The 12991-nt window shown below is 45.8% G+C and overlaps 1 protein-coding gene across 1 annotated transcript in view; it reads left to right on the forward strand.

Moving 5' to 3' along the window:
* The window catches only part of ZNF507 (zinc finger protein 507), a 73929-nt gene extending 62665 nt beyond the window's left edge, over positions 1-11264 (forward strand). The window contains exons 5-6 of the mRNA XM_075326170.1: positions 6679-6813; positions 10017-11264. Coding sequence (XP_075182285.1) covers positions 6679-6813; positions 10017-10344 — 463 coding nt within the window. The 3' untranslated portion in view covers positions 10345-11264. The remainder of the gene's footprint in view (positions 1-6678; positions 6814-10016) is intronic.
* Positions 11265-12991: the final 1727 nt, after the last annotated feature.

Consider the following 12991-nt stretch of genomic DNA (forward strand, 5'->3'; position numbering starts at 1 on the left):
CTGCTGTGACTTGTGGTGCGCCGGGGATCCGCCGTCCGCGCTTTTACGGCGGCGGCGGTTATAAATTTAGTCCCCGGCTTTTTGGGCCTAGGACGCCGGCAGCTCCGATTCGTTCCCGCCCCCACCCTGTCATTCAGGGTAGGGGAGAGACGCTGTTCGCTAGCAGCGACGAGGGCTGGAGCCTGATTTACATGCTCCAGCCCTCTCACTTGGCACAGAGGGAAGCAGGCTTCCCGCTCTTGGCCAGGAACGCCCAGGGCCCGCCCCCCTTCCTCTCTCGAGACGCCGGCAGCCATTACATGCATGCCTGGCTGGAGGAAGGACGCAAGGCTCTGGGAGACCTGGACTAGGGGCTATCTGGCGACCACACACCCGCTTTTTAAGCGGGCGGTAAGCGATTTTTCTGTGCTGGTCCCTCTAGTGCCTCACTGTGTATCAGTGTACTGGGTACAGATATATAGATATTGTATTTCTTGCACTGTGAGGTGCGCTTCTGGCTGCATATCCCAGATCGCTCTGTGGAAGCAGCAACATGTCATCCTCAAAACGCAAGGCGGCCAAGGCAAAAAGGGCTGTGTATACTGCGTGTGCTGCATGTGGGGCTAATCTATCAGAGGCTCCGATGACCCCCATTGTGTGCAATGCTCCGACCCGGTGCTGCTTCGCCAGCCGGAGTCAGGAGAGGTAGCGACCCAGGCTGAGACGCTTGTAAGTTCTGCCCCGGTGACAGGGACAGACTTTGCAGTTTTTGCTGATAGTATGTCTGTCTCTATGGCAAAAATACTTGAAACCTTGCAATCTATGCATGGGGCTCAGTCTCTGGGCACGGCGAGGCCTCTGTCCTCAGGTCCCCCTTACTTGGAATGTATCCAGCCCACAGGGGGGTCCCCGGCTTCACAGGCCGAGGATTATGACTCAGATGATGGCCCCAGCCACCCTAAGCGAGCTCGCTGGGAAAGACCCTCGACGTCTTCACACTGCTCAGGGTCTCAGCACAATCAGTCTCCCTGTGATGTGTCTGATGAGAGTGATCAGGAATCCACTCCTGGAACCCCTCTCAACCTGGATACCCCGGATGGGGATGCCATGGTAAACGACCTTATCTCAGCCATCAATAGGCTGTTGGATATTTCTCCCCCAGCCCCTTCAGCAGAAGAGGCGGCTGCGGAGCAGGAGAAGTTTCGTTTCCTTTATCCCAAGCGTAAATTGAGTGCTTTGTTAGATCACTCTGACTTCAGAGAATCAATCCAGAAGCACGACGCTCACCCAGAAAGGCGTTTCTCTAAACGATCTAAAGATACGCGTTTCCCTTTCCCCCCTGAGGTGGTCAAGCGCTGGACACAGTGTCCAAAGGTAGACCCCCCGATTTCCAAACTTGCAGCTAGATCCATAGTTGCAGTGGAGGATGGCGCTTCACTTAAAAATGCCAATGACAGACAGATGGACCTTTGGTTAAAATCTGTCTATGAAGCTATCGGCGCGTCGTTTGCTCCGGCATTCGCAGCCGTATGGGCACTCCAGGCTATTTCAGCTGGCTTAGCAAAAGTGGATGCTATCATGCATCCAGCAGTGCCGCAAGTGGCGCACCTTACCACGCAGATGTCGGCGTTTGCGTCTTACGCTATCAATGCGGTCCTAGAATCTACCAGTCGCACCTCAATGGCGTCCGCCAATTCGGTAGTTTTGCGCAGAGCCTTGTGGTTAAAGGACTGGAAAGCAGATGCTGGTTCCAAAAAATGTTTAACCAGTTTGCCTTTGTCTAGAGATAGACTGTTTGGCGAGCCATTGGCTGACATCATTAAGCAGTCCAAGGGTAAAGACTCCTCTTTACCACAACCCAGAACATCCAAACCTCAGCAGAAAAAGTGGCAGCAGAGGTTTCAGTCCTTTCGAGGTTCGGGCAAGACACCATTTACCTCGTCCAAAGGGACTCAGAGGACGCAAAGAAACTCAGATTCGTGGCGGACTCACACACGCCCCAAGAAAGCAAATGGAGGTACCGCTTCCAAAGCGGCTACCTCATGACTTCCAGCCCCCCCCCTCCGCATCGCCGGTCGGGGGCAGGCTCTCCCGCTTTTCCGGCATTTGGATGTCACAGGTCAAAGACCGGTGGGTGACGGACATTTTGTCTCGCGGGTACAGAATCGAGTTCAATTCTCGTCCTCCAGCTCGGTTCTTCAGAACCTCCCCACATCCAGACCGAGCAGATGCTCTGCTGCAGGCGGTGGATTCCCTAAAAGCGGAAGGAGTGGTGATCCCAGTCCCTCCTCAGGAACAAGGGCAAGGGTTTTACTCCAATCTCTTTGTGGTTCCAAAAAAGGACGGCTCGTTCCGTCCTGTTCTGGACCTAAAACGGCTCAACAAACATGTGCACGCCAGGAGGTTCCGGATGGAAACCCTCCGCTCTGTCATTGCCTCAATGTCCAGAGGAGACTTCCTTGCCTCAATAGACATCAAAGATGCTTATCTCCACGTGCCAATTGCTACAGAACATCAACGTTTTCTACGTTTTGTGATAGGAGACGACCATTTTCAGTTCGTAGCTCTGCCATTTGGTCTGGCGACAGCCCCACGGGTCTTCACCAAGGTCATGGCGGCGGTGGTAGCAGTCTTGCACTCTCAGGGACACTCGGTGATCCCTTACCTAGACGACTTATTGGTCAAAGCTCCCTCTCAGGAGGCATGTCAGCACAGCCTGAATGCTACGCTGGAGACTCTACAGTCTTTCGGATGGATCATCAACTTTCCAAAGTCGATCCTATCACCGACTCAGTCACTAACGTATCTTGGCATGGAGTTTCATACTCTAGCAGCGATAGTGAAGCTGCCGCTGAACAAGCAGCGGTCACTACAGACAGGGGTGCAATCTCTCCTGCAGGGCCAGTTGCATCCCTTGCGGCGTCTCATGCATTTCCTAGGGAAGATGGTGGCAGCCATGGAAGCAGTTCCCTTTGCGCAGTTTCATCTGCGCCCACTTCAATGGGACATTCTCCGCCAATGGGACGGGAAGTCAACGTCCCTGGACAGGAAAGTCTCGCTTTCCCAGACGGCCAAGGACTCTCTACAATGGTGGCTCCTTCCCACCTCATTATCTCAGGGAAGATCCTTCCTGCCCCCATCCTGGGCAGTAGTTACGACAGATGCGAGTCTGTCGGGGTGGGGAGCAGTGTTTCTCCACCACAGGGCTCAGGGGACGTGGACTCAGCAGGAGTCCACCCTTCAGATCAATGTTCTGGAAATCAGAGCAGTGTATCTTGCCCTACTAGCCTTCCAGCAGTGGCTGGAAGGAAAGCAGATCCGAATCCAATCGGACAACTCCACAGCGGTGGCATACATCAACCACCAAGGAGGGACGCGCAGTCGGCAAGCCTTCCAAGAAGTCCGGCGCATTCTAATGTGGGTGGAGGACAGAGCATCCACCATATCCGCGGTTCACATCCCAGGCGTAGAAAACTGGGAAGCAGACTTCCTCAGTCGCCAGGGCATGGACGCAGGGGAATGGTCCCTTCACCCGGACGTGTTTCAGGAAATCTGTCGCCGCTGGGGAGTGCCGGATGTCGACCTAATGGCATCCCGGCACAACAACAAGGTCCCGGCATTCATGGCGAGGTCGCGCGATCAAAGAGCTCTGGCGGCAGACGCCTTGGTTCAAGATTGGTCGCAGTTTCAGCTCCCTTACGTGTTTCCGCCTCTGGCGCTCTTGCCCAGAGTGCTACGCAAGATCAGATCCGAGTGCAGCCGCATCATACTCGTCGCTCCAAACTGGCCGAGGAGGTCGTGGTATCCGGATCTGTGGCATCTCACGATCGGTCGACCGTGGTCACTGCCAGACCGACCAGACTTACTGTCCCAAGGGCCGTTTTTCCATCAGAATTCTGCGGCCCTGAACCTGACTGTGTGGCCATTGAGTCCTGGATCCTAGCATCTGCAGGATTATCTCAAGGAGTGGTTGCCACAATGAGACAAGCTAGAAAGTCGAATTCTGCTAAGATCTACCACAGAACGTGGAAGATTTTCTTATCCTGGTGCTCGGCCCAGGGAGTGTCTCCCTGGCCATTTGCATTACCCAAGTTTCTTTCCTTCCTGCAATCGGGGTTGGAAAAGGGCTTGTCGCTCAGCTCCCTTAAAGGGCAAGTTTCGGCACTATCCGTGTTTTTTCAGAAGCGTCTAGCACGTCTTCCTAAGGTGCGCACGTTCCTGCAGGGGGTCTGTCATATTGTGCCCCCGTACAAGCGACCGTTAGATCCATGGGATCTGAACAGGGTACTAGTTGCTCTCCAGCAAGGTCCCGGTTTTCATGACGATCAAAGAGCTCTGGCGACAGGCATCTCACGGTCGGTCAACCGTGGGCACTACCAGACCGGCCAGACTTACTGTCCCAAGGGCCGTTTTTCCATCTGAATTCTCCGGCCCTGAACCTACTGTGTGGCCATTGCGTCCTAGATCCTAGTGTCCTCAGGATTATCCCACGGGGTCGTTGCCACCATGAGACAGGCTATGAAGCCCACGTCTGCTAAGATCTACCACGGAAGTGGAAGATTTTCTTTTACTGGTGCTCTGTACAAGGAGTGTCCCCCTGGCCATTGGCATTGCCTACTTTTCTTTCCTTCCTGCAATCTGGGTTGGAAAAGGGCTTGTCGCTCGGCTCCCTTAAAGGGCAAGTCTCGGCGCTATTGGTGTTTTTTTCAGAAGCGTCTAGCACGACGTCCGCAGGTACGCACGTTCCTGCAGGGGGTTTGGTCATATCGTCCCCCCGTACGAGCGGCCGTTAGATCCATGGGATCTGAACAGGGTACTAGTTGCTCTCCAGAAGCCGCCTTTCGAGTCTCTGACGGATGTTTCACTCTCTCGACTATCACGGAAAGTGGCCTTTCTGGTAGCGATCACGTCTCTTCGGAGAGTGTCTGAGCTAGCAGCGCTGTCATCCAAGGCTCCCTTCCTGGTGGTCCACCAGGACAAGGTAGTGCTGCGCCCCATTCAGGAGTTTCTCCCTAAGGTAGTATCCTCGTTTCATATTAATCAGGATATCTCCTTACCTTCTTTTTGTCCTCATCCGGTTCACCGGTATGAAAAGGACTTACGTTTGCTAGATCTGGTGAGAGCACTCAGAATCTACATTTCCCGCACGGCGCCCATACGCCGTTCCGATGCACTTTTTGTCCTTGTCGCTGGTCCGCGCAAGGGGTTGCAGGCTTCTAAAGCCACCCTGGCTCGATGGATCAAAGAACCAATTCTAGAGGCCTACCGTTCTGCGGGGCTTCCGGTTCCTTCAGGGCTAAAAGCCCACTCAACCAGAGCCGTGGGTGCGTCCTGGGCATTACGTCACCAGGCTTCGGCTCAACAGGTGTGCCAGGCAGCTACCTGGTCCAGTCTGCACACTTTCACCAAGCATTATCAGGTGCATACCTATGCTTCGGCGGATGCCAGCTTAGGTAGAAGAGTCCTGCAGGCGGCAGTGACACCCCCATAGGGGAGGGCTGTTTTGCAGCTCTAACATGAGGTATTTATTTACCCACCCAGGGACAGCTTTTGGACGTCCCAATCGTCTGGGTCTCCCAATAGAGCGCTGAAGAAGAAGGGAATTTTGTTACTTACCGTAAATTCCTTTTCTTCTAGCTCCTATTGGGAGACCCAGCACCCGCCCTGTTGTCCTTCGGGATTTTTGGTGGTTTTTCGGGTACACATGTTGTTCATGTTGAATGGTTTTTCAGTTCTCCGACGTTACTTCGGAGTGAATTTGTTTAAACCAGTTATTGGCTTTCCTCCTTCTTGCTTTTGCACTAAAACTGGTGAGCCAGTGATCCCACTGGGGGTGTATAGCCAGAAGGGGAGGGGCCTTACACTTTTTAGTGTAATTGCTTTGTGTGGCCTCCGGAGGCAGTGCTATACACCCAATCGTCTGGGTCTCCCAATAGGAGCTAGAAGAAAAGGAATTTACGGTAAGTAACAAAATTCCCTTTTGTTTACTTACCGTAAATTCCTTTTCTTCTAGCTCCAATTGGGAGACCCAGCACCCGCCACTGTTCCCTTCGGGCTGTTGTTCTTTTGTGTACACATGTTGTTCATGTTGAATTGTTCTTTGGTTCATGGTTTTAGTTCTCCGAACATCCTTCGGATTGAGTTTACCTTAGACCAATTTATAAGTTTCCTCCTTCCTGCTTTGGCACCAAAACTGATGGGCCCGTGATGCACGGGAGGGTGTATAGGCAGAGGGGAGGGGTTACACTTTTTAAAGTGTAATACTTTGTGTGGCCTCCGGAGGCAGAAGCTATACACCCAATTGTCTGGGTCTCCCAATAGGAGCTAGAAGAAAAGGAATTTACGGTAAGTAAACAAAATTCCCTTCATAATATATATATATATATATATTATGAAGGGAATTTTGTTTACTTACCGTAAATTCCTTTTCTTCTAGCTCCTATTGGGAGACCTATTGGGATATAATATTATATATATATATATATATATATATATATATATATATATATATATATATATATATATATATATATATATATATATATATATATATATATATATATATATATATATATATATATATATATATATATATATATATATATATATATAATATTACACATACACACACACACACACACTGTGTCCTTTTTTTTTTTTTTTATATTTACTTTTTTTTCTCTCCCCCTCTCCCTTCAGGTGCTCGCTTTGTGGCTACGTCTGCAGTCACCCCCCCTCTTTAAAATCCCACATGTGGAAGCACGCCAGCGACCAGAACTACAACTACGAGCAAGTGAATAAGGCCATCAACGAGGCCATGTCGCAGAGCAGCCGGTGGGTTCGCGGAATGTTGCTTCCATGTCTCACTTTTTTGTTGTATCCATTTCTATTAAGTTAATCTTCTCTCTTGCTAAATGGTGTAAAGGAAACCGGTCCCCACATTTAATGCCTCTTTACTGGTAAGCTGTAAATTCCCCAAAAATAACTTATTATACCCCCATACGGGGCTCTGCGGTCCGATGGGCGACTCTGATCTTGATTAGGCGTCTCCTCGATGGCTGTCCTTCTTTACTCTGTGGATGACGCATCCTATATCATCCATGCGCTCCTGTGCAGGCATACGTCACTGTAACCTGTTGATATCAGACAAGAGTGCTGCACTGCGCCCGCGCTGGGAGAGATCAGCGACCGAGAAATAAAGCCGGCACTGGCACATTACAGTACCTTGCTCTGATCTCAGCAGGGCAGAGTGATTTCGCCTGCACAGGACACTGTGGATGACATAGGATAGCGCTTAAGAACAGTGACTTCCGTCCTACCGGACAGCACTGTGTGAGTGTGTTATTTTTTTGGGATTGGGAACTTGCATACAGCTTACTATAATACAGTAAAAGAGGCCTTTAAAAGGTGGTGACACTGCTTTGTATAGGAATCTGATTTCCCCAAAAAACATTTGTAGAGGTATTTCAACATCTGTCACTTATCTAAAAGGTTGTCATACACCTTCAGGAGCCATCTGATGAACACACATCTGGTCCGACCACCCCACCCATACACACATGAAGACTGGGTGTAGTAGTCCAATGTTTTCCTCTTAGCCATTTTTGAGTGTTTTAGCTGTGTGTTTTTGGTCATTATCCTGTTGCAAGACCCATGACCTGCGACTGAGACCAAGCTTTTTGACACTGGGCAGCACATTTCTCTCTAGAATCCCTTCATAGTCTTGAGATTCCATTGTACCCTGCACAGATTCAAGACACCCTGTGCCAGATGCAGCAAAGCAGCCCCAGAACATAACAGAGCCTCCACCATGTTTCACAGTAGGGACAGTGTTCTTTTCTTGATATGCTTCATTTTTCTGTCTGTGAACATAGAGCTGATGTGCCTTGCCAAAGAGTTCCATTTTTGTGTCATCTGTCCATAGGACATTCTCGCAGTAGCCTTGTGGCTTGTCAACGTGTAGTTAGGCAAATTCCAGACTAGCCTTTTTATGATTTTTATATATATATATATATAATTATATTATATTATATTATATTATATATATATATATATATATATATATATATATATATATATATATATATATATATATATATATATATATCTCTCATGTAACAATTGTGTCCTCCATGGTTGTCTCCCATGAAGTCCACTTTGGCTCAAATGACGGATGGTGCGGTCTGACACTGGTGTTCCTTGAGCTTCAAGTTCACTTTTAATCTCTTTAAAAGTTTTTTTTTTCTTTGCTCTTTTGTTACCATTTGTATTATCTGACTCTCTGACTTTGATTTTTCATCAATTTTTCCTCCTGTGACCACGTCCAGGGAGGTTGGTTACAGTCCCATGGATCTTACATTTCTGAATAATATGTGTAACTGTAGTCACAGAAACATTAAGCTGCTTGGAGATGGTCTTATAACTTTTAACATGCTTGTCTATAATTGTCTTTCTAATCTCCTGAGAAAACTCTTTCCTTCGCTTCCTATGGTTCATGTTGTTCTTTCATTAAGCGAGGGGTACCAACAGTTTTGACCATGCGTGTATGCGGAGTTAGGGTTTTGCGCTTTTGGATTGATGAAGGTCCATCATTTGCCATGTGGTTTGATGAGGACTAGGAGAGTCGCACAACCACGGTCCTAACCTCTATCACCTCGCCAGTAAAGATGGGCAAATAGTAACTATTCGTGTTCGGATAATGCTTACCGAATACCGAGTACTATGCCAGAATTCGTCACAGGAAGAATAATGTTCGGGCTCCCCATTGACTTGCATTAGGTTTGTTATTCGTGACTAAGGCTACTTTTACACTTGCGTTGAACGGCATCCGTTGTATTGCGTTGTGTGACGGATGAAACTGATGCGTTGCATATAATGGCGCAACGGATCATACAAAACGGAAATTTTTTTTTTGTCTTTACAATTTTACCGGCAGTAGACTATTGAGAACGATCAGCTAATCGCTCTCAAAAGCCGGTGGCCGGGCGCTTAGCTGAGCTCTCTCACATGCCGGCTGCCGGGCGCTCAGCTGAGCGCTCTCACATGCCGGCTGCCGGGGGCGCTCAGCTGATCGCCCGGCAGCCGGCATGTGAGAGCGATCAGCTGATCGCCCGGCAGCCGGCATGTGAGAGCGATCAGCTGATCGCCTGGCCGCCGGCATGTGAGAGCGATCAGCTGAGCGCCCGGCCGCCAGCATGTGAGAGCGATCAGCTGAGCGCCCGGCCGCCAGCATGTGAGAGCGATCAGCTGAGCGCCCGGCAGCCGGCATGTGAGAGCGATCAGCTGATCGTCCGGCAGCCGGCATGTGAGAGCGATCAGCTGATCGTCCGGCAGCCGGCATGTGAGAGCGATCAGCTGATCGCCTGGCCGCCGGCATGTGAGAGCGATCAGCTGAGCGCCCGGCCGCCAGCATGTGAGAGCGATCAGCTGAGCGCCCGGCAGCCGGATTTTGAGAGTGAGCTGAGCGCTCTCGCATGCCGGTGGCCGGGCGCTCAGCTGATCACTCTCACATGCCGGCTGCCAGGGGAGCTCAGCTGATCGCTCTCACATGCCGGCGGCCGGGCGCTCAGCTTAGCACTCTCACATGCTGGCGGCCGGGGGCGCTCAGCTGAACGTTCGGCCAACAAGAGACAAAATAAAGTTTGTGATTTAAAAAAAAAAAAAAGATGAGCATGCGCAGTGAAAAATAGAGGATTCCGCTGCTCAAAAAACGTTACATGCTGCGTTCCTTCTGCCCAGCGGACACAACGCAGCGTTGGCCAGTGGAAGCAACGCAGGTACTTTTGGCACAATCCGTCACCCATACAAGTCTATGGGAAACAGCAGAATCCGTTAACGGATTCCGCTGTTTTCCAAAAGGGCGGATTGTGACGGAAGGAAAAAAACGCAAGTGTGAAACTAGCCTAATACCACAATAGTACTTTGTGATTCGTTAAGAGTGATCTGAACACGAACAGTTACTCTTCACCCTTCGCTAGTGATATTTGTCTTTTTCACATGGCACATGTTCACCCGTCCACCATTTATTGCAATTTCAGGGTACAGTCCGAGCCCTCGAAGGACACTTCTCCACCGAACGAGGCGAGCGCGACGTTGGACAGCGATGGAGTCGTCCCTGCTTCTCAGTCAGCACCAGAAGTAACTTACACAGAAAACCCGAAGGTGAACAGTCCGTGTCCAAACCCGTACAACGCCGAAAAACCGCAAAACCAGCTCCGACCCGGGACAGAACTGTGCGTCCTGCTCTTCTGCTGCTGCATCTGTGGCTTCGAGTCTACGAGCAAAGAGCTTCTTATGGAGCACATGAAGGCGCACGAGGGAGAAATCATCAACATCATACTGAATAAATCCGACGGCTCCTCCTGAACCCTCCACACCGGACGCCCGCTTCCTTCTGGAGTCTATTAGTGGTTTTTCTTTTTTTGATAAAAGACTGTCCTATAAATAAGAAGGTACCACGGGTCGTCCTGGAGCATATTAGTGATTTATTTCATCAGATACTATTATTTTTTTTTTTTTTTTCTTGTAGAACGTAATATTATTTTTTGGGGACAATAGAGAAACACTTCTGGGTTCTGCTCATTTTTACATCAATTTCCTTTTAAAGAAAAACTAAAAAGGATTTTTTTTTTTTTTAGTAAATCCCTGCAACGATTAGGATCTTCTGCTGCCTCAAAGTCAAACCTTTTTTTTTTTTTTTCTCTATATTTCAGAACAAATGCAGAAATGAGTTTAGAAAAAGACATAGAAATCGGCCGTGTTTTTTCTTTCCCAGTAATGAGCTCCTTAGATGTATGCATGTATAGTATGTAATAAGGATTACGGCTCCTCTCGGGGTGAGTGTCTTCAGAGGAGCGATGATATTTGGTCGGGGGAGGGGGTGCACGTTATAATGTTTAGATTGAAAGGGAAAAAAATCCCCCCCACAAGTGACAGGTCGTACAGAGAATCGCACCAGGAGTCGGTGAGCAGATCTACAAACAGCGCAACCTCTTTGCTATTACTGAGAGCGAGTTTTCCATTACTGGATATCTCCGGCACACATCGCCCCATTGATTTGTGTGGACCTTGTGACCAAAAAAGCAGCGCAGGAGGTTTACAGTGATGCAAAGCTGAAGTGAGGTTCAAGCTGAGGGTTTGGTTTTTCTTTTTCTTTTTTTTTTTTTTTAATTTTCAAAGCTTGTGTGCCCCTCTGCTCATGATATATCTGATCTGAAAAATGAAATAATTCCTAATTTAATATTTTTTACTGTCAATTGATGCATCTGCGCATTGTCTGACTGCATTTTCCTATTTTCTTCCATTTGTGCCTTACTTCCATTGGGTCTGTCACACCCGAAATAGAGGAAAAATGGAAGAAAATATGACTGCAGAATCAGAAGCATTAGTCTGCACCGCAGAGCATCTTTTCTTTGTCGCTCCATTGGGAGACCCAGACAATTGGGTGTATAGGCTATGCCTCCGGAGGCCGCACAAAGTATTACACTTAAAAGTGTTAAGCCCCTCCCCTTCTGCCTATACACCCCCCGTGCTCCCACGGGCTCCTCAGTTTTTTGCTTTGTGCGAAGGAGGCAGACATGCACAGCACAGCTCACATATTTATATACAATATTAATATTTTTTATATATATATATATATATATATATATATATATATATATATATATATATATATATATATATATATATATATATATATATATATATATATATAATTACATAAAAAATATTATATGTAGAATATATTATAATATGGAACAAATATATATAAAAAAATATATTTTATATACAATATTAATATATTTTTTATATATATATATATATATATATATATATATATATATATGTGTTCCATATTATAATATATATTCTAGATATTATATATATATATATATATATTATAACTTCTAGATATATTATATCTAGAATATATTATAATATGGAACAAATATATATTAAAAAATATATTTTATATACAATATACATACAATATATATATATATATATATATATATATATATATATATATATATATATATATGTATGTATATTGTATATAAAATATATTTTTTTAATATATATTTGTTCCATATTATAATATATTCTAGATATAATATATCTAGAAGTTATAATATATATATATATATATAATATCTAGAATATATATTATAATATGGAACAAAACATATATAAAAAAATATATAATATATATTATATATTTTTCTTTATATATATTTTGTTCCATATTATAACATATAATATATATTTAGATAATATATATATATATATAACTTCTAGATATATTATATGTAGAATATATTATAATATGGAACAAATATATATAAAAAAATATATTTTATATATAATATATTTTTATATATGTTTGTTCCATATTATATATTCTAGATATGTATGTAATTTTGCAAAAAGATGCTCTGTGGTGCAGACTAATGCTTCCGATTCTGTAGTCATATTTTCTTCCATTTTTCCTCTATTTCGGGTGTGACAGACCCAATGGAAGAAAGGCACAAATGGAAGAAAATAAATATATATATATATTATTATTTTTTTTTTTATATGTATTAATTTGTTCTTTATTATATTATCTTTTTTTTATTTTTTTTTATATATATATATATATATATATATATATATCTATGAAAACGGCAGATGATCTTCTAAATAGGAAGCTTTGACCACTACTATGGTGACCGCTATGACTGATTTTCAGTTTTTATATTCTATTTTTCCCTCTGATTATGATATTTTTTTCTTTTTGGAACGTGTGCTGTGTAGATCGCCTTTGCCACGGTCAAGTATGTGTTGTCCGGCACAAAGGATTACAGTAATTAGAGCCGATTTGCTGGTCTTGGCCAGAATCCTCAGCGCGCTGCTTTAACCCCGTACCATCCATTAGTAGAAGTCAGATATATATAATTTTTTATCACTTGGATTAATGTATGAATTGTGACCTCATATTAGACGTGTGAGGGATGCCGGGCAGGACAGAGGT

The sequence above is a fragment of the Anomaloglossus baeobatrachus genome, chromosome 10 (genome assembly GCF_048569485.1).
Source record: "Anomaloglossus baeobatrachus isolate aAnoBae1 chromosome 10, aAnoBae1.hap1, whole genome shotgun sequence".
In the NCBI taxonomy this organism is placed as follows: domain Eukaryota; kingdom Metazoa; phylum Chordata; class Amphibia; order Anura; family Aromobatidae; genus Anomaloglossus; species Anomaloglossus baeobatrachus.